This window comes from Phoenix dactylifera, chromosome 16, assembly GCF_051530095.1.
Source record: "Phoenix dactylifera cultivar Ajwa chromosome 16, Ajwa_hap1_PhDact_Kaust_v1.1, whole genome shotgun sequence".
Taxonomy (NCBI): Eukaryota; Viridiplantae; Streptophyta; class Magnoliopsida; order Arecales; family Arecaceae; genus Phoenix; species Phoenix dactylifera.
This window is the reverse complement of record NC_143205.1, coordinates 17127263-17149329: the sequence shown is the minus strand read 5'-3', so window position 1 is coordinate 17149329 and position 22067 is coordinate 17127263. Positions and strand designations below refer to the sequence as shown.

The window sequence follows — 22067 nt, the reverse complement described above, 5'->3', positions numbered from 1 at the left end:
AAATTAGGAGTGCAAATGAGTTGAGCTGCCGAGCTACTCGAGCTTAACTTGAGTCCAAGCTTGACTCGACTCGGCTACGATCAAGCTCGAGTCGAGCTTGAGTACCAAGATACTTGGCTCGAAAGCTCACGAACTTATTTGAGTTTATTTAAATTTTAATAATAATATTTTTATTTATAATATATATTATATTTTATGATCAGGCTAAGGTTCGAATTTGAGCTCGAACTCGAGCTCAAGTATGACTTGGTTGACATTTAAGTCGAGTCGAGTTAATCTCAAATATTGCTTTCTTTTTCATCGAGTCGAGGTCCAGCTTGAGATATAATTAAGGCTTCGGCTTTGAGTCAAATTCTTAAGTCCTAGTATTTTGAATTGAGTCGAGCTTGAGTCTCTAGCTACTCGGTTCGCCTCGGCTGGATTGCACCCCTAGATTAAATGCATATCTTTTTAGTATAAAGAAGGTTAACACCTTTAACTGATGCCCAACTAATTTTTTTCAGTCCCAACAAAGTGTCTCCTGTAAGGAAGGAGAGCTCATTCAAAGCATGACAACCAAAACAACTAAAAAACCTCCTTTAATTCCATTAAGGATAGCTTGCTATAAATTTTATAATGCTAGCATCTTCCACGTATGTGCATGCGTGCCCATGTGCATGTGTGTGTCTAGGAGAACATATTCCCTAGAAATATTGCTTGCAAAGGAAAACTTTTAGAGTATAAAAATCTCCTACGACTCATGAAGTTGTAAGAGGATTTGCACCAGCGTCACCACACGAATTCCAGGGGCCCAACGCGGGCCGGACTTCCCCCATTCCCTTTACCTAAAGCCTTTGATTCCCTTCAGAAGCTGGCGTCACACGGGAAGAGGGCGTACCGAAGGATGGGATCGCCCTACGATTTGACCGTACACAAATCGAACGGCCCAAACTTTTTTAATAAATTAATGACGGCCCTACAGCTGGCGGGCGGTACGCCCGGACCTAACCTGCGTCACTGGTATGTTTGCGGTTAGGGGGAAGAGGGACGAATATCTTCTGAGGTTGGGTTTCTTCCCTCTGCCAATGTAAGTTCTCCTCCCTCCCCCATAGGGAACAAGCAGTGTTGTGTTATATAATTGTCCATTATTACCTGAGTCTTGATGGTCTCCAAAGATCGTAGCAATTTGGATCACTGAAAGATAGAAAGATGTGGCCTAAGATCAAGTCGTTTCTCTCCGGTTCTGCCCTTCTTCCTCATATTTGTTTTAGTGGTGAGATCTTCATACAGCCATCCCTCTCTCGATATATATATATATATGGTAATGTTATAGTAACATAGACTAGTTTTTTTTTTTTTTACCATAACAAAATAAGTTAACATAGCTCAGATGTTAATGTTACCGTAATATAAAGTAGTTTTTTTTTTTAATTATAACAAAATAAATTAACGTAAAGGAGATGCATGCATGAATGCAACTGGCATTAGTTAGTTGATTCTTTCATCCAGTTCTAATTACATGGATCTCTCTCTTTCCTGATGCTAATAGTGCCTCCAGATGAATCGCCAAAAACTCGCCATGCCGACCCAATTAAGAGCGTCCACTTAGCCGTGAAAGAGGAGTACAGGGGAGCGTTCAGGAGCAAGTCCTACACGGACATCTGTACCCAAGTCCAAAAACACCTCAAAACCACCAGCTCCAAGAGGAAATCAAGGAACCAAGACTACACTCACCTCCTGGAGCCCAAGCAAGAAGTCCTGTCCTCCATCATCCGCTGCACCACCCACCTCCCCTCCCTCCTCCTCGACTACTTCGACGCCAGCCTCCACGCCTGCAACTTATGCGGCTCCCTCATCGAATCCATCGATCAAGCCCGCGCCGACCACCGCATCCTCGGAAGAGTCCTTGAACTCGCCACCGCCAGCCACTGCACCGAGGACCAGCACCACTCCATGGCATCCAACCTTGTGCTCTTCTCCAAGCTCGACAACCCCTTCTCGGGACCCAATCCTACTCGATTCGAAAGAATTCACGAAGCATATGGATCGATGGCGAGGCAGCTGGTGTCGGCCCACCGGAAGCTCATGCGGCGTCTGAGGTGTATGAACTTGGGAGTCGGGATCGGGTCGGCCGCGACATGCGGTGTCATCGCCATGGTGGAGAATGTTGTGGTTGGAGAAGAAGGATCGGTGGCTCGAGAGGGATCTCAGCTCGACGCAGCGGCGCGAGGGGCGTTTGCACTTGACCGGGGCTTCGACACCATGAGCAGGATGGTGAGGAGGCTGCATGATGAGGTTGAGCATGGGAGGGATGTGATCAGGTTGTTCATGGAGGAGGAAGACATGGAAGGAGGATGGATGATGCTAAGAGAGGTGGTGAGGGAGCTGCAACTCAGTGAGGGTCGGTTCATGGAACAGTTGGCAGAGTTGGAGGAACATGTCTGCCTGTGCTTCCTTAACATCAACAGTGCGAGGAGGATGGTGCTAGAGGAAATAGTTATTCCCCGGTGACACCATATTTGGTGACTTTTCGGGGCAACATAGCTAAACACTATTTTCTTAATTGATTTTTGTTCTCGACTATTCTCCTAAGTTTTGAACTTCTGTATTTAATTTACTTTTCTTTTAACTAGGAAAAGATCTAATTGTGTATTTTTTCCGCTATTGTTAATATTGTTTAACAAAAATTAAGGAAGTGTATAAAGTTTTGCAGGTTAATGAGGATGTTTTCTTTTTCTTTTTTTTTTTTGGGCGGTGTATTAAAATAGTGGCCGGCAATTACGTTGAATCGGTTAGATGATCTAGTTATTAAATAGGTTAAAATTTTAGATCTAAATTTTACTTGTTTGTTAAACAGGTAATCCGACTCGATTCACATAATTTATTTATTAAATATATCAAATTAGATTAAATAGATTAAATGGGTAAGACAGATGTTTAACGGACTAAATAAATTTAAATAAGTTAATTAGATTAAACAGATTGAGTTAAACATGTCACGAATAAGTTCCAAACAAATTAATTTTAAACTGATTAGAGGGATACAATCCAAGTATTAAACAGATAAAAATAGATTAAATAAGTTAAAAATTTAAATCTAAATCCAACTTATTTTAGATAGTTTGATTAGATCCAAATTTATTTATATTAAATTTAAATTTATTTAATATAAATTATTTATAGATCAAAAGAATGAATCAAATCACAAGTTGAGAGGAGGAAAGGACACAGATATAGCTAAGAGTGACCCTCTCCTCGCTCCGGGCTTCCAATATAAACTGATCGTACAAGCTCTCCACCATCCAAAAGATTTTTTTTTTTTTTTTCCTCCCCTTGATGCAGTACCTGGCATCCTGCGCATCTAGCACCTACTCCCACAATCTAGCTAGCATCTAGCCTTCCCCCAAATCTACGTCATTACTCACCGTCTCGGCTCCATCGCCTTGCATGCCTAGATTACTCCACCCACTAATTACCCATGCATTCAAGTGTCCAATGACATGGCCTCTGTCGTAACTCCTCCCTCTCTCTCTCTCTCTCTCTCTCTCTATATATATATATATATATATCGACCCTAGATTATCGCGTATTTTTCAGTGGTCAGTTAGAGGCCTCCTTGCGCCGACCTTTCTCTGCTGAGCTCGTACCCCGTTTCGCCCTTTGGGAAAAGCCCAGCCCAAGTGGCAGCTTTCCCTGATACAATCCGACTCCCTTTGCAGCTCCTCTTCAGGTAAATCTAATGGGCCGACAGCGACACCAGCCCATCCCTACGCTCGTGCCAGCCGTCCATCCTACCCCTCGATCTCTTTCGGCTCCCGTTCCTCTTCCCATTTATATCACGGTGGCCTTTGGCATTGGATGAGGCACTTGAGAACAACTGCACCACCAGCTTATGGGAACCACGACGCCATGGCTTTGGCTTCCGGGTTGGGAGCCGAGCTCAAGGAATGGAAGCAATGGGAAGCGTTTTGGGTTGAAGAAACCTCTATTCCATGGGAAGGTGAAGGTTGGATCCTTGTTAGAAGGACTATATAAAGGAAAGTGGCTTCTCATTCTCTAAGGATGCTGCTTTTTTATTTAGCCATCAAAAGGGCTCCCTTCTTATGTTTCCAAAGTCTGTCCGACGGTTTTATGGTTTACTCTGCGATGCTTGTTGCAGCATCTATGCATGTATTTGTGTTGCTGATCTAAAATTTATGGTGACAAAGCATATTAGACCCCGAATGCCTTCAAAGCTTTGTTTTGTTTCGTTAAGTTCTCATGGATTTCTTCATTTCCAAAGGATCCAAATACGTTAAACATTGTTTAGGCCTCCATGATTGTAACAATGATCCGAGCTGTATGTTCTACTTTCATTGATTGCTAGAACTTTAAATGGGTTGGCCAGATGGAGTTGCTCCTTGGCCTATCCAAGGACGGCCTTCTGACAAAACCATCTTGGATGCAGTACTCAGTTGATCAAAAAAAAAACCTAGTATGGTTGTCTGGTTTACCTTTTGAAAGGCACCGAGCTATTTGCAAGATCTCTCAGGCATGTATAGTTATTCCAATATGGTGGGGCCTGTTGGGCCATGCGTAGTGTGAGGAGGTCCTGAAATCCGAATTTGGTGTTAGAAGGACACATCAAGCCATGCTTAGCAGTTAGGATATACTGTGCAATTTTGTAGATTATGGAACCATGTACCGTATAAAGAGATTAGATTTCTGGTGGGGAAAAATGTTTTGAAGACTAGTTTATAATCCTAATCATGGAACCATATATTGTGTAATTTTTCTTCCATTCCCTCTGTTTTATTTCTTACGAATTCATACGGTGCTGTCATGATTGTGAGAGTGCTTGGACGTTTCCTCAATAGCCTCCTTAGGATAGGTCGAAACCAGGTTCTAAAATGCCAACGTTTTCATTTACAGAACCTCAAAATCTGTGATGGTTTATGGGGGACACAACCCTTTCGGGTGAAAAAGCTTTTTCCATCACAAATGTCAACATTTAGGTGCGACTAAGTCATGAATTGATTTCTTCTGGGATATGATTTTCGTGAATATTTCAAAGAGACAAAGTGCTAAGCTGAGGCCTATAAACTGTTTGGCAAGATATTTTGGTGTCATGGATAGGGGTGGCAAAATATGACCCGACCCGCCAACCCGACCCGTGTTCGACCCCCCATAAACAGGTTCGGGTTTGGCCTAAACAGGTTCGGGTCGTAAACAGGTTGACCCGATTAACCTGTTTATTAATTGGGTCGGATACAGGTTTTAGATATCTGACCCGTTTAACCCATATAACCTGTTTAATATATGGGCCTTATTGGGCCTGATTTTATCCTAAATAAAATAGATGGAGGCTAAGATCCAACGGCTGGGAGGGAAGGGGAGATGAGATCACCGGATGAAAACAGTGAGAAACCCCCTACAGCCCTCGGGTTCTTTCCCTCTTTCCCTCCTCCATCTCTCCCTCTCTTCCCCCGGCTGCCGAGCCGCCGAAGCCCGAAGGTCTTCCTCCGGCCGTCGCCCCTCCGTCGAAGACCGCAGCCGACCATTGCCTCCCTCTGTCGTCGCCCCTCCGTCGAAGAACGCAGCCGGCCATTGCCTCTCCGGTCGTCGCCCCTTTTCGTGGGATTTCACCTTGGTCCCCTCAGATTCGGCGAACAAGCGAGCAGAGGAGGTCGGTGAGGAGGGACTCGATGATGCCGAGGAGAAGCAGAAGATCCGGAGACGCCAGGCCTTCGATGATGCCGAGGAGGTCGATGAGGAGGGACTCGACGACGACTCGGGTCGGAGGAGGGGGCCAAGCCGCCAAAGGTCGGAGGATTTCATCGAGATCCGGGAGTCGTCAGAGGAGCGGAGGAGGGAGTGGTGGCCGCGGAGGGAGACGCAGGGGTCGACCGTCGATGGCACAGGGCTTGCCGCGGTTGGGTCGTGGGACCTTCCGACTTCCGAGGCGGGGCTTCTGAGAGGTGGGCGGCGGCCGCTACCGGCGAACGGAGGGGCAGGCGGATGAAGTGGAAAAGGGTTTTCGGGCTGGGCCGTTGGAAGAGTGAGGATTGAGGAAGGAGGTCTTGGACTCTTGGAGGAGACGGGTGAGGGAAGAACGGAGAGGGGAGGGGAGGGTGTTTAAACGGGTCACAGGTCACGGCCTCACGGGTGTTTAAACGGGTCACAATTCAAAAAAGAACTATTTAAACAGACCTGTTTATTAAACATGTTAAATGGGTCGGGTCGGGTTACCTGTTTAATAAACAGGTCGGGTTTGGGTTGTAATTTCTGACCTATTAATTAAACAGGTCAGATTCAGGTTTATGATATTTTGACCCGACCTAAATCTGACCCAACCCGTTTATGCCCGACCCGACCCGATTGCCACCCCTAGTCATGGAGGACTTTAATAACCTGATGTGAATCCATAACAATATTCACATTTTGGAGATGGAGGAGTTTTGTGGTTCTCAACTTGCAAGAAAGGGATGGGGCGCTACAGCTGGATGGCTTTCAGGACTCGATGTAGAAAACAAGGGGAGGAAAGTGGGATACGGAAAAGTCCAATGCTCATCCGCTGAAAATTAAAATATTTTTGTTTTCAAGTATGCTCTTAAGCTTTTTAGATATAATGGGCTAAGATCATTCTCTTTATTAGAGGTATAACAAATATTTTATATTTTTTTTCAAAAAAGTAAATGCTCAACCAAATGTAAACCATTCTTGAATGGCCTCAATTTTTCAGAGTCAACAAAACATGCAAAAGATCACTTTCCAGAGCATCATATACCCAGCATCAATTTTTTTTAAAAAAAAAAATCAGTGAGAAAAAATTCTTCTTACAAATCAAATGAGTCCTTAACATTGGATATTTATTCCCCAGTATCATTCTATTCCCCGCCAAGAGCACCAGTCTCCATGATAGTCGGAAATTGGTGCCTTACATGGGATCGGTTGGGTGACAAGTGAAATCCTTAATAGTGTTGCGTTGAAATATTTTTTTTATAGCTTAGCAGATGGGACGCCAATCCTATAGACCATATCTGCTTTGATATAGGCAATTTGGAGAGAGAGGAATCTGAGATCCTTTCCATAGAAGGTGAATTCATGGCCACAGGTGCTCGGGTCGGTTTTTTTCAATGTAGGGTCTCAGGCCACTAACAGTGAGTGAGAAGAAGCGAAGGCTCTTGCTCATCTTCTATTGTTGCTGAGTGCCAGTAGCGACGAGGACTGATATTGTCTGGAATACCAGCAGCTTGGAGAAGCTGTTGCTAGGATCGTTGAGGGGCTGAGCTTTTCTTCTCTCTCTCTCTCTCTCTCTCTCTCTCTCTCTCTCTCTCTCTCTCTCTTTTATAGTTCTGTCTCTCTTTTAGGGCAAAGATGAAGAGGAATGAACCCGCCAACCCACCCCCCCTCCTTCCTCCTCCCTTTCTTTTGCTTTCTTTTTCTTCCTCTTCTTGGTCATACTTCTCGATGAATTTACGTTGATGTTGCAACATTTCTTTAACACAAAAAAAAGGACAAAAAAAGATCATTAAATAAGTTGTCAGCTAGTTACTTTCTCCCTATTGATTGCACATTTTTTGCACATCCTGTCTTTCAGGATCAAACGACATGATGTTGTTAGGATGGTTAGCACTTTTTTTCCCTGGGTTAGAAATGGCATTTTCTGTGGCCTTGAACTAATACTTTTGTTGGGAAATAAGATGTGCACATTAGATTTCATGTATACTTTGTTAGGCTAGTTAATGTGATCATGTTAGCTTGAAAATTGATGTTACAGGATAGCAGTGCCATGGTTTAAATGTTGCTTGTAGTATTAACTAGCAAGAGCGCGTAAGACACTTGGAATGGCAACGGGGGTTTTAAATGCTAGTTATTTGAGCTTTGATGATCTGAAATGTGTTCGCTAAGAGTCATAAAAATAAAAGCTATTTAATAGGATTCAGGTTGTAAAGTGGTACTTCCATCATTATTTTTTTCTTGTAAAAGATAGGATTTGGGTTGAATATTGATCATGTCAGGCAATTACCAAATGTTGGAGAATTCTGTAGAACCCAACAAAAATGCATATCAAAGAAACATAGATTTGTGTACAGAGGTAAACCCGGTCCATTCATGTTTATTGCATGCTGATCAAGCTATGGCCTAGCATGAAATATTAATAAATCTTAGGAAAAAAAAACTTCAAAAAAACTGGCTAAGGAACATTTAGAGGATCCTGAATTTCTTTATTTCCTCTAAGATTAAAAAGATTTAATCTCCATCTTTGGTGCCCTGCATATCTAATTACTCCCTTGTTGTTGTTGGCTCCAATGAGAGTCGAACTCCAGCCCCCATATATCCAAGTGGTAAAGAGGTGATGTCATCTGAGCAAGATTAGATTGTCAAAAGATTAGATTGAGATCCTAAACATTGAAATTTTAAAATTAAATTGTATTGGATGCACCTAAAAATTAAACATGAGACACATTTTCGTGATAGCAAAAACAAAGGACTACGCTTTCTCCGTCATAATCGCGAATCCTAACACCTTTTTTATTTTTTTCCTTTTTGACTCTTATCAAGGGCATAGTTGCACACAAGTGTCACTACGAACTTCACAAATATGCCAATCACGAAGTCTACTTCCTAATGATTATAGAGAAGGCAAAGCAAAAGATTTATGGATGCTGACGGTTGAAGAAGAATATGGAAGAGAAGACAAGAAAAAAGAGAAGGCAGATCATGAAATTTTTCCATTAGAAGTTTCCTCCTATCTTTCGACTTCTTATCCTTGGTAGCTGTCACTCGTTTAGTCTAGAAGACGTGGTGAAGGCCCCAGAAATCTATTAAGTAGCTTTCCAAGCAACGTGTTGGACCAGGGATTGAGTTGCTCCGATCCATGCTGGTTGGCTTAAGTGTTTGATCCTTGAACCGAGAAAGTTTAGATTGTGGAATAAGAGAAAGAATGAACAGATGCAAATGAACTTATAAGGGAGTCATTCCCCATTAACACGGGGCTTCTTGGAATCGAATTGAAACATTAGGCATCTTTATTCTCTCTTGAAGACAAAAATCCTTTTCCCTTGTATCTGACTTATGCTCTTCTGTTTTCTCATTGTGGATTAAGTGTGATGATGATTGCTCGATGCTCACAAGACTGTAGTCATGACAGTTGTGGTGAAAAACTTGGCAATTTTATACTTAGGAATAGGATATCCGAAAGTCCATTTTGGATCTTAAATAAATTCTTCCATGCGATGCCTAACCACTTCTATTTTGCTAGTACGTCATCACTTCAATCTATACACGATGATATAGCCCATTTACAGTGACTTTATCCCTAACTTGAATTAGCTTCAATCAAGGTGAAAAGGTGCAAATCCATCCAAAAAGACTAACTCATATAGAAGCAAGCCAGACACTAGAGGCCCAGTTTTTGGTTGTAGACGAGTTATCAAGGGAATAAGGTATCTTATTCTTGTGATAACAGAGGACTAATATCTTTATTAAATCCACTACTGATTATGATTTCCCCGAGAGGGCAGAATCATTTCTCATTCAACTTCTTTTTCATTTATATTGTGGATGAACCAAAATCAAACTTATTTCAAGTAAACAATGCATGAAATCAAAGAAAAAACAAATCACACACACACACACAAACACACACACATATCTTTATATATCATATACATCTAGAATAATCTCATTCAATCGTTATCCATGGCTAGATAGAAAACAAGCAGCAGAACTGTGAATGAGACCAACTCAACTCAAAGAATGGTAATATTTTATATAGCCTAATGAAAGAGTGACTGATCCCTCAGCATGGCAACTTCAGAGAACAAGTTCCTCACCATATCCTCGTAAAACTTTATATTAGCAGATATAGAAAGAAAAAATGGAAGAAAAGAAAGAGTCATCTATAGTTCTACGACGTTGCTGCCGGTGGCGGCGCAGCTCCACCCATCATCTCCTGCGCCACCATCCTCCTGCTTCTATTAATAGTAATCAAGCACAAGTAGACGTGCTCCTCGAGCTCGTCGAGCTGCCCCGCCAGCTCTTCCTTCCCTCCCTCCACCTCCCTCGCCGCCTCCCTCACCAGCGGCCGCTCCCGATTCCTCAGCACCAGCCTCGCCACGTCCCGCCCGTGCTCTACCTCGTCGTGCGCCCGCCGCACCATCCGGCTCACCGTATCTAAATCCCTCCCCACTATGTACGCCCCCTTCGCCGCTGAATCCACCTGCGCTCCGACTCTCTTTAGATGACTCTTCCCTGCCATCCTCCCCCACATCGACCTCGCCGCCGCCCCCGGCCCTGCCACCACCGCCGGCGCCGCCACCGCCGCCAGTCCAATCCCGACCACCGTATGCACTGCGATCACCAATGCTGCCACCATCGCAGCCCCGCATGCGCCGATTAGGATGACGCCGGACGCCTTCTTCGCTGCTCGGATAAGCTTTGCCCACCTGGCGATCCTCCGGTTGGCCGTCGTAAGCCGGTCGACTAACGAGCCGTAGCAGGCGTGCACATGGCGGAAATGAGCCAAATTTTCAGGGGAGAGGGGGTTGTCGAGCTCCACATGAGACTTGAGCTTGGCGAAGGCGGTGCAATTGCTGTCAAGGCGAGCGCGGGCTAATTTCAGTAGGAGGCGGCGGATGGAGCGGTGGTGGGAGCGAGCGCGGTCGATGGAGGCGAGAAGAGTCGTGCACGCGGCGCAGGCCTCATAGGTGGTGTCGAAGTAGTCGAGGAGAAGAGAATGGACGTGGAAGTGAGCGACGCCATCGCCGGCACTGGCGGTGGCGGCGAGGAGCGACTCTTGGCTGGGCTCGAGGAGGAACTCAGAGAGGTGAGCGTAGCAACGATAGGAGAGAGGAGAGGAGTGGGAACTCCGGCGATCCTTCACCTCTTCTGCTTGGCCTTCTTGATGACCGTGGGATGGGGAGGGGGAGGAGATGGTTCGCCTCAGCTGGTGGTGGACTTTGGCCCACATGTCGACGAAGGACTTGGTGCGAAAGGCGTTGGAGTACTCCTCGTCGACGCTGAAGGTGGTGTGGGCCGTGTTGTTATCTCCGCTCGTCGCCATGGCGAGCTCGTCCCCTGTGGGAAATGAAGAAGAGAAGAGAGATGAGGAAGTAAGGAAGCGATAATTTCGATAACTTTAGTAGTGTATAAGAAATGGCCTAGTGTGTTACTTGGGGAAAAAGTAAGACAAAAGCAAGAAGACAAGGCTTCCTGTTAACAAGAAATGTGTTTGTTTTTACTTAAAGATAATTCTATAGAGAATATATAGGAGGAAATCAGTCTCCAAATCCTTATCTTGATCTAATTATATTTCCTTTTCTTCTTCATGACATTTTCTTTTCATCTTCACGGTGAAAAAGGAGAAAGATAAATAGAAGCAGAAGAAGGAAGACACCTTATTATATATTTCTCTTTTAGTTTAATTACTAAATCTCATGCACGATGAAAAAAGAGCATCACATCTTCCGTAAATTTTTAAGAGTTATCAATATCATGGCGCCATCACCATCAAAAGCATTAAATTAACAAACTTGGATGTAGCCTAGGTAACTTATTCACAAAAAAATTGCTCCAAAAAAAAAAAGAAGTCTAAAGATCATGCGACAGACTCGGTACAAGATGAAGGAAAATTATGGGACGTAGATGGACTCACCAGTACTGGATGACGAGTTCTTGCATCTGGTGTTTGAAGAAGAAGACGACATCAACTTGGTCCACATCTATATTTTTATCGTCTAACAAAATGACCTCGATCCTTTGGCTAGAACTTTTCTTTTTGCTCGAGCCCCTTCTATTAGATCTATACGTAGTTATGTAAGCAATATATTTATAGCTTCATGGCTTCAGCTTGCACCATTGAGGGAGGATACAAGGAGTCTTGACCTCTCTAAGAAGGATGAAGAAGATGGGGGCCGGAGGAGGGGTGGATAGCTCTTTCTTATAAGGCAAGGGAGAAGAGAGAGATGAGGCGGCCAAAAACACCACGGCCCTCTGGTTGACACGTCATGGAGGGGGAGGCTCCCACCCCACGCGCCTCGATTTGCCGCGCCTCGATCCTACGGTTTGCCGCGGTATCTTCCAACAAGCCATCCTCGAGTGAGAGTGCCACAAGCACACGCCAACTTAAACTTCTTGCCACCTTTTTTCTCTCTTTCTCTCTTCCCCCTTCTCACACTTTCCCTTCTACCCTTTCACCGGTTCATCACCACCCCGTTAGCCCAATTCCTCTTGAACCAAGCCTCATGTATTTTCCTAAAAGGGCATGTGTATAGTCCTTATTGTTTACAAGTTTTCTTGAGCCAAGCCTCATGTATTTTCCAAGAAGGGCATGTGTATACTCTTTATTGTTTACAAGGCATCTTGAGCCAAGCCTCATGTATTTTCCCAGAAGGGCATGCGTGCGTATACTCCCTATTATCTACAAGGGGCCAAACAAGGTCTAATAATAGGGTCTGAAACGGAGCTCGCGTGAGGTATACATGCCATCCACCTCCAATGCTAGCATGATACTACTACCAACATTTAATCATAGTATTATGCCAAAAATGGTCGGTTAATTAGTTTATAGTGAAAAATGTTATGAGATATATATAACCCCATTAATGATATCTACATCACTTTTTTATTAATTTATTTTTTTTCCTCCACATGGAAAATTTTATGCATCTAAGTTGACAAATAGAAAAAAAATATTGTTCAAGATTTTAATAGAATTATATCTGAAAATTTTGGTTCACCAACTCAAGCAACATGCATTGTTCCTGTAGAGCATGTGCATCTTACTTATGGATTGATGATAGATGCAAAACAAGGAAATCTTAAGTGTAGGCTTACTATTGAGTTTCTAGTGAAACTAACCAATGAATTCATGGCACATAGAAAAGGGAAGAGGATTTACACATTATTGATCCAAAAGGATGTTATATAGTTATTACACAATTTGACTTTGGATCCTTGCAGTGCACGTTTTGCATTGTAAAGAACTATGCATGCTCAGATAGCCGCCATATCGCTCATCTTAAAAATGGTGGGGCTCTTGCATAATTTAATTCTCTACCTCACATATTTAGCATCCTAACATAATTCTCTCCATTTTTGATATAAGCAATAAACTTATATTTCTAAAATGAGTAATGTGGCAGCTATCCAAGTGTACATAGTTCTCCGTTGTGCGGAATGTGCATGATAGAGAATCTAGATTTTATGCAATTTAAGCTAATGCCAACTAGGGGCCAGTTAAAAAGATTTCCCTGTCATTGTAGTCATGTTTGGACTTTAGTGGCATACCAATTTTCATTAATAAGAATTAGTATATGAAATGGCATGTAATAATTAAAGCAGCAAGTCCTCTAAGAACCAAGTGCACCCCCCCCCCCCCCCCCCCCCCCAAAAAAAAAAAACTTGAAAACGCACACACATAAAATAAAAGAAAGACAAAACAAACTAGATGGTAATCTGTTTTCAGTTAAAACTAATCACTGTTCGATGTTTGGAGGAGGTCTAAAGTTGTGCAACCAATAAATAGTTGCCATGCATCCCTAATATAGGAATTTTATTGATATTCATATACTTCTTATATTTAGTTTTTCTTGTTTTCTACTTTCAATATTTTATTGTGATATCTTTGTGTATAATTTTTCATTATATGCCAAATATCATTTCATTTTATAAATATATTTCTTTACTTTTTTAATCTTGTCACATTTCTATTTTATTGATTTAATTATGTTGTCAAACTTATGCAATTATAAGTTCTATGTTTTTTGCAGAGTTTTTCTTACTTTACTTTAACTTATTTTATTTAAATTTCCCTCATTTGATCCATATCCTTCTAATATTTTTTTTGTCTATTTTGTTCTTTTCTATTGTATTTCTTCGATTGGTTTCGAGTAATTAATCCAGCCATAAGATTTAAACTCAAAAAGAAAGAAGAGAAAAAACTGGGACGTGGGGATTTTCAAGGACCCTCTACCTCAGCACGGGTCTGTTGCTTCCATAACCCCAGATGCCTCATCTCCACCATAAAAAGTCATCCATGTCCTTGTCGCGGAAGACTGCCATTCATGACTTGACACGTTGCGTTTGGATGGAAAAGTGAGGCTATTAGTTGTGATAGTTCAATATTTCAATGCAAACTAAATGGTGTGCAAAATAGGATTGCAAATGTGTATCCTTGGAAGGAAAACAGTTAAGGCAGCAGAAGCAAATTTGAAATATTGTAGCATCCGTGCATAGTAGACCTTACAATTTATGAAATTTCATGTCTAAGCATCCGTGATGGTTTTGTCTTGATAAGAATGTCATGGTCCTTCGCATAAAACCCGAGCCTATTCAACCTAGGAAACACCCTTTCGCTTTAGAGTGCACTTAACCACAAGTCCATCCCTTATTCCTGGGCGCCCACGATGCCAACATATCCAAACTACTCACGCTTCAATCCCTTAATTAACAATCTGAATATATAAATCAAACCTCAATAATTCTTTATAACTTGCAATCATTTTGTAGCACACGAGACGCCTGGGCATCCAAGAGCAAAGTCGAGTTCCCTAAGAAACGGGTTTCGTGCCACGGCTAATAATGGAGGAGAAAGAGTTGGTGGTCACAAGTTTCGCTATGCTCCGTTCTCGCATGCGTCATATTCCAGTGTTCTTCGTGATTTAACAATTGGACGGTCTAAGATTAGCCGGGTAAATGAGTTGATGGCTGCGGTGCGGGATAGAGACCGTTATGGTGGGGAAGTGAAAGGGATGGATGCTCCGCTGAGATTTGGACGCGATATCCCAAGGAATATGAAGACTGGGCCGCTGGTGGCTGCATGCAACTCGTGCTGGATATGATGGCCGGGATAACGACTGGCCACGCAGGAAGCCTAATCCGTGGTATCTTATACGTTTTAGGAGAAATTAGCTGTATAAATATAAAATATATAAATAAATCTATCTTATTCTTAGCTTAAACTTTTGGAATAAGCCGTGATTTCAACATGATATCAGAGCAGAGGTTCTAAGTTCGAATCTTGTTTTCGCATTCTTTAACTTTATTATTAAAAAATTTTACATGTTGGGCTCATTCATTAAAAAAAAAATCCATCCCACATATGACAAAAAATGTAATAAAATATAAAATATATAAATAAATCTATCTCATCCGATTTACTTAATCTTTTGAAACAAATGTTTATTTCAACAAGCTGCAAGGGCGAGCATCTTACGTTTATCAAGCTGGGTTGTTGCACTTGTCATGTAAACCAAGATTAAGCAGAGTTGAGACACGCTCTTTTTGCAAGCCTAAGATGTTACTTGGCAACTTGAGTACGACACTGTGATCAAATTTTGATACTGTTTTACATAGAATTACTGTCTGTAACTCTTTCAAAGTAACTAAGAATTATATTTTTTTGGAGTTTCTGCACCAGGATAATGATTTTATGACTCACTTTACAAGCAGAAGATAGCTCTGCATTTTAGAAAGTTGACATTTGGAGGGTTACAGGAAAGAAACATGGTGGGGGGAAGCTGAGATGGGATAACGGTTGGCAAAAATCATGAGTTAGGCTCTGCTACAAAATATAAAATTTACACAACATACCGCCGATCTCATATATTACAGAGGCAGAAGCAACACAGGACAGGGAATGAACTCTGCCAACAAATTTCCATCAACATGCTTTGAATGGATTGCTTCCATGCTTAAGACTACTAGATCCAAGTTCAAATCATCGGCAACCTCGCCTATAATAGCAGTTGGCATCTTTCCATCTCCGAGCCTCTCCATCAAACCAAATTCCTTAAAGCCACCTGACAAAGAATGAAAGGACCTCAATCAGGTAATGCTGGTTCTGACTGACTGCTGGAAGGAGGACAAAACAAAACCGACCTTCTGAAAGGTGCCTTCTGATACTAGATAATTGAGTGTCATGCTCTGGGATCGACTCTTTCGGCTTATCGTCAATAACTGCAGGGAAGATCAAATTCTATATCCCATGAATTCTTTCATTCAAAGGTGTATCTCACCAAAACAATTTTACACAGCTCGCGTGCATATTTTCAGTAAAGTAGTTGGAATTGAAAATTCAGTAAGCATACCAACAACCGTGATGTCTGCTCCATACTTTTTAGCCAGAGCAGTGGTGGTTGCTGCAGCCTGCCGAAAAGACAAAATTTTATCAAAGAAAATAAAACACAAAAAAGAAAACTGCTAAGAAATGTTTAAGGCTGTAAAATGGAAGGTAATGTATCATCGAGCAAGAGAATTATCCTCAAATATCTGGTCCGTTTGGTCACTAGATTTTAGAACAAAAACAGAATTTCTAAAACTTATGTTAGGTCAGATGTTGGACTGGTTTTTAGGTCAAGCAAGTATCTAGTAGAACCCAAAATTGAAAATAAGTTTCCTTCGATCTTAAATCCCGCCTTGAAGACCAAATCATCCATCCTCAACCATATCCTCCCATCTCAAGGAATATCTCAATCAGAAGAGCCATTTATAGCATAGGTATGATTTCCTCTTTTCTTCCTCTTCTCATCCACTTCCTCTAGATCTTGTCCTCTTCCTACATCTGCCCCTAGGTCCCCTACTCTCCCTCCCTTTCCTCTCGTCCTCCACCCTAACCTCCCTTCCTCCTCCTCCTCCTCTTCCCACTTCCTCAGCCTGCTTGTCCTCTGCACTCCACCTCCCCCATTCACCTCCCAGCATGTTCCTCCTTCATCCACCATCCCTCCCACCCCTCCTCTTTACCTTTAAACTGCGCTATCCTATTCCCCTCCATCCATAGAAAAGAAAAGTTGTTCATATTTTGCCTAAACAAGCATTGATGCCATGATAAATGGGTATATCAAGGACTGCAAGAAATAGAAAGGACCTGTCTTGTTCCTTCTGAGAGGTAAGGGTTCCGGTCAGTAATTGGAAGAAGCACATGTTTGACCATTGTGAAAGCATCTACACCCAAAGTGCTTCCAGATTCATGCATCTCTGCCCTTGCTGAAAAGGTCAGAAACGAAGGTTTTAGCTTTAAACCACACTGATATAACCATACCAGCATCTATTCCAGGTTATCAATGGGCTTGCCATTACAGTTCACTTGGAGGTACCTGCTTTTTCTTCTTTATTCTATTTATTAACCAGTTAAACGAATTCTTTACCAAATAAGTATAAAGAAAACAAATGCAATCCAGAAGGCAAGAAGAGTTCATACAGAAGCCATCCCGTCTAATTCATCTCCTAGAGAGGAAATGCATTAAATTAGAGGACCACAGAAAGCATGACAATAACAAAAACAACCTCAAGAGCCATAAGATGATATAAGATGACCACCGCCATAAATCTCTTATAGCTTTAATACAAACTCTATAAAGGTATTCAACTTCCCATGTTCTAGACCCTTTAGACTAAGAAATGGCGGACAAAAGACAACAAAGTAATCTATTTCTTTACTCACAAGACTAGCAAAGAGATCCCAACTACTTACCTAACTGGAAAGAAGAAATATAACGATCATCCATATCCATACCCTACTGGCTAGAATACACCACAGTAATGCCAATCATATCATCTCTCCCCCCCCCCCCCCCCCAAAAAAAAAAAGTATATGAAGCTTATATTTGTAACATGTGAGAACAAGGTCGGCGGAACCATCCTGAACCGGACGGTTCTTCCCGTTCTGAGCCGTACCGGTGACTCACTGGTATGGTTTCGGCAATAGAAACGAGATGCGTTGCCGGAGCCGGAGCCGAAGGAGGAAAAAGAGAGCGAGTGGGGGAGGGAGAGGGAGAGGGAGAGGGGGAGAGAGAGGTGGCGGACTTCACTTAAAAATTCTTAAATTTTTTAGCCGCGACCAAACCCTTGTTTCTTTCGAAACAGAAAAACTGGCCGTGGCCTCGCCCCCTGCGGCCCTCCATCAGCATTTGCTACCCTCCACCAGCCTCTCTCCCTCTCTCTCTTTTCCTCTCTCCTATGGTACCGTATCCTCGTCGTTACAGATCCGGCACAGCCCATATCAACTCGAGCTGCTAAGGAACTGGTACAGTGCCCAATACCGGTTCCTCCGACCTTGTGTGAGCATGTAAAAGACAATCAAATGAAATACATTATTACCACAATATGACCTATTTATTAAGTATTTTTTCACCTTAAATAGTATTACACACACTTCAGGGGAATAAATACCTAGTGATTTAGTACCATAGAAAAATTTCTGATTCTTGTAGGACATTGTGGTCTATAAAGGTATCCAAACAGGACCCAAATGTATATCCATTCCTCCTTGTATGTAAGGTTCAAGTTTCCAAATTAACACCATCTTAAGCTTGATCTTACTGCTAGGGTAAGGACCTCATGGAATTCATCCACTGACAGTTTATGGCACAGACACCCCCAAAGCACGACAATTGTGAATTTGATGGATATACCCTCCCTGCACATGTTGCATTCCAACGGACAAGATACATGATAATGTTTCTGTGTGGTCTGAATAAATGAGTCCTATTATTGGAAAAGGAAATTTTTTTCTTTAAGGATGGCTTTTAAAAATCTTTCTAAAAAAATGGCTTTAAATAAAATTCTTTTTCTATCTTGCAATAGAAAAAGAGGTTTCTGCCGAACAGCAGAGCCAACTAATGCTCCAACAAAAATTACACAGAACTTCTAAGTATTCACATTCTACTTGATATATATTTATCTCTCTCTCTCTCTCTCCATTCCTTTGTATAATAAAATAAATTATTAGATGATACGCTAGGTTGTCTCTTGAGCATAAATTATGACTAGGGCTTCATCATCATTCCTTCTAGCAATAAAATAACATCGTTTGATTTAGTTTTACTAGTTTTCAAGCCAATTTCCATGAGGCTGATTGAAACTTCTATCTCATGAAAGCTATAAGTGGAACAAGAGCAGAAACTAGAACAAGACTCGATGAAATGCAAAACAAACAAATTTGTTCCATACAGGTCATATGGCATAATCTGTGAACTCCCCTTCCATGTTATGTATGAGTCCATCTGTGTATATATACCCCACGATACCTTCTGAATATCAGAAAACACTGCGAGAAAGCTTAAGCTCGATCCTTGCTGTAGCCCTACCTCAGGTATTGCACCTCAGTGAAAAATTTGTTTCCAATACTGAGGTTTCTGAAATTCATAACACAGATTATAAATACTGCGGCTCCATTAAGGTACTATAAGCATAAATTGATATGATCATTTATACAATTATTGCCCCCATACAAACAAGATACTAGTATTTCTCTTAGCAATACAACTATTATTATTGGAACATGATGTACCTAGTACAACAGCATTTTCTTCAAACACACATGCTTCTAGGAGCATTATTTCCCTGCTCCTGTAATCAAATTCACAGAGACTTCCTCTTTTTGTTTGTCCAACTATAAGTCTGTCAATCACAAACTCATTCTTCTTTCCGTATCTATGTAAAAAGGGAGAGGAAAAAAAAAAGAACTAATTTCTGCTCTTGGATACATGTAAATTTTTCCTCCATGACACCCATTAGATCACCCCTCATGGTAATCTACAATACCTTCATTCCAACAAAACCATGTTTCAATTATTTCTTTTCTCATAAAATTTCTACCGGTTTCCTATGAGAGAAGTACCTTCGTGGATAACCTATCTTGTACCATGCCACAGAAGTTTCCAAAGATGGTCATCAGTGTTCAATCTTCCACACCAACTTCATGATATGAATAAACAACATTTGATGCAATTTCAGGATACATCATCCTTGTTGTTAAGGATAAATAGCATAATGCTTCTCTACCAGTCATCAGCATTTTCCTTGTTCATTCAATATATCTAAGATTGCCGCCTAACCAATCATCTTTAATAGCAAAATCAATGTCATTATTCTTCTGCTTCTAAAACCTCACCACCTTGAAGCATTTCCAAATCTTATCTAAGACAATGTCCTGAAACAAACAAAATAAAAAGACAGTTTTCTGAATTGACCAGTGGTAGTCTGGCAGATGTCTAAGACAATATCTTTAATCTAGCTGTACAATCAGTTGACAACTTATGTAAAATAAGAAAAATCTGGCTTCATATTGATATTTGTTTATCTTTTATCTAGTAGCACCATCACTCGACAACTTATGGCCTATATTACAAAGACCCTTGGATCTACCTCAAAGTACCCCCAACTCAACACTCAGAAATGGGTACTGGTGTGCTACTTGGGTAAGGATCCACAAGACTAAACTCTTAAAGATTACAAGGATCCGACACTGAGACATATACCAGCATCTGATACTCCCACCCAAGTCCTCGTGACACAGTTTATGTATTTTATGACATGACTCAACAATTAACAGAAATTGGCCTCTATCTTCTACTACCTGACCATTATTAACTAAAATTACAACACCCGTAATTACGAAGCACCTAAAAGATCTATATCCATTATTTTCCTGTTCTTCATACTAGCCACGGTTGAAAACATTATACATACACATAGGCAAACACATACACATACACATATACATACATATCCATATACATATACAAACAATCCACTAAAAAGGAAAAGCTAAACTCCTTGGTTATGTATAGCATTATGGCTAGCAAAGATTCTTTTTTTTTCTTTTTGATGGAAAAGGGTGGCAAAATGCCACCCAGAAGAGCTAGCAAAGATTCAATCAAGAAAAACTTTGCCTCAAGCCTCAAAATTGGGCATCCACCACAACATTAAACAAGGGGAAAAAAGGAGCAAATAAAGTCTCTAATAATCCTTAAGCGCGAGAGAAATACTATAAAAACTTAAACATGCCACGAGCGACTAATTATCAAAATGACCACCCTCGAGTTATAGCCTAGCCATCCATGGATCAAGAATACCAGTAATAGAGAAACTAATATCCAATCCATGTACTAGAAGGCAATGCAATGGACTGTAAAATAGAAAGATTAGCTGATACCTCCGCACCGGGCTCTTCGGAAGGTGGAGAAGGGGTTGGCCCTCTTCGCCCAGAAAAGAGGGGGATGGGAAGAAGAGAGGGAGAAAGAGAGACGATTTATAGGCATCGATGGTGACCAAGGATCGGCATGGTTCAGGCGAGCCAGAGGCAAGCGAGGCAGAGAGCAAGCGAGAGCCATGGAGAGATTTCGAAACCCCTCTTCTTCTATCTTCTCTGCCTCTCAGAGAGAGAGAGAGAGGATTAGAATGATTGGTGTTTTGGTTCTGGATTTCTTTTTTTATTGAGCAGACGACGCGAGCAGCTTCGAGAGGAGCAGAGATTGGCCAGTGGAGAGAGGAAGCGAATTGACGCGAAGAGAAGCGACTCATCCTGGAGACCACCAACGGGCTGGCCCAGCCCAAAGCTCTCGGTTGGGCTAGATTGGGATCTCATCAATCCGGCCTCCACGCATTTTATGAGTTTGACGAACCTAGCCTCCACGGAGAGTTGTCGAACTATCGTTGGCAAGCACTAGCCAAAATTAAAAAAATATAATAACAGCAAAAAAAAACACTTAATCAGGCCAAAATTTATCTCTCCGTTTTTTTTTTTCACATGCATATCATGTATATATCACTAATGTCCATTGCTATAATCATAGATCCTCCAAATATTATAGGAAATTATCTTTTAAGTAGTATAATAGGAAAAGAATAATACTTTTTAATATAAGGAATAACAAATAGTGTCCAATATTTATTTTATTATTTTATAGAAGATAACTATAATTAGGGTCTGTTTGGATATTTTTTTGTAGAATTTTTTTTGCAGATATAGGAGAAAGAAAAGGTACAGGCAGAAGGGAAGAAGAGAGACAATGAAGGATGAGACATTAAGACATCTAAATTTATTAATAAAAAGATAATCTACAAAAGTTTTTTTTTCTTATTAAAGGGTTGAAATGGATTTGGGTTTGGTCTGTATTCACCTCGAAGGAGATTCAGCCATGATAATCTGGTGGGTTCAAGGCTAGCGCAGGAAGACGGGTAGATAGTCATTGCTCCACGATATTCGGAGACTAGCGAAAGGGTATGGTTCCTTCTAGGCCTTCCATATCTATCGGAAGGTGAACAGTGCGACTTCTTTGTAGCTCAATACTTAAGAGTTTTTTCGGAAGAACCAAGCATTC

General features: G+C 41.5%; 3 protein-coding genes across 3 annotated transcripts; 1 reads left to right on the top strand and 2 right to left on the bottom strand.

Annotated features, from left to right (window-relative positions):
* The first annotated feature begins 1518 nt into the window (after positions 1 to 1518).
* LOC103718928 (putative UPF0496 protein 2) lies at positions 1519 to 2598 on the top strand. Its single transcript, XM_008807942.2, has one exon. The coding sequence runs from the start codon at positions 1519 to 1521 to the stop codon at positions 2488 to 2490; it is 972 nt and encodes a 323-aa protein (XP_008806164.2). The 3' UTR covers positions 2491 to 2598.
* Positions 2599 to 9767: 7169 nt separating this feature from the next.
* LOC103718927 (putative UPF0496 protein 2) lies at positions 9768 to 12123 on the bottom strand. The gene is made up of 2 exons (XM_008807941.4): positions 11618 to 12123; positions 9768 to 11040 (listed from the first exon to the last, which is right to left on the bottom strand). Exons 1-2 carry the CDS (start codon positions 11682 to 11684, stop codon positions 9872 to 9874), a joined length of 1236 nt encoding a protein of 411 aa, XP_008806163.2. The 5' UTR covers positions 11685 to 12123; the 3' UTR covers positions 9768 to 9871.
* A 3207-nt stretch (positions 12124 to 15330) lies between these two features.
* LOC103718903 (uncharacterized) lies at positions 15331 to 21211 on the bottom strand. Its single transcript, XM_008807911.5, has 5 exons — positions 20900 to 21211; positions 16829 to 16947; positions 16053 to 16110; positions 15844 to 15921; positions 15331 to 15764 (listed from the first exon to the last, which is right to left on the bottom strand). Exons 1-5 carry the CDS (start codon positions 21075 to 21077, stop codon positions 15571 to 15573), a joined length of 627 nt encoding a protein of 208 aa, XP_008806133.2. The 5' UTR covers positions 21078 to 21211; the 3' UTR covers positions 15331 to 15570.
* Positions 21212 to 22067: the final 856 nt, after the last annotated feature.

Excerpts from the sequence above, each read along its gene's own strand:
- LOC103718928 (XM_008807942.2), top strand. The coding sequence starts at position 1,519 with ATGCTAATAGTGCCTCCAGATGAATCGCCAAAAACTCGCCATGCCGAC.
- LOC103718927 (XM_008807941.4), bottom strand. The coding sequence starts at position 11,684 with ATGTGGACCAAGTTGATGTCGTCTTCTTCTTCAAACACCAGATGCAAG. Across the intron at positions 11,041-11,617 it reads GAACTCGTCATCCAGTACTG|GGGACGAGCTCGCCATGGCG; the intron begins GTGAGTCCATCT and ends CATTTCCCACAG.
- LOC103718903 (XM_008807911.5), bottom strand. The coding sequence starts at position 21,077 with ATGGCTCTCGCTTGCTCTCTGCCTCGCTTGCCTCTGGCTCGCCTGAAC. Across the intron at positions 16,948-20,899 it reads CCGAAGAGCCCGGTGCGGAG|CAAGGGCAGAGATGCATGAA; the intron begins GTATCAGCTAAT and ends TGACCTTTTCAG. Across the intron at positions 15,922-16,052 it reads AGCAGACATCACGGTTGTTG|TTATTGACGATAAGCCGAAA; the intron begins GTATGCTTACTG and ends TCTTCCCTGCAG.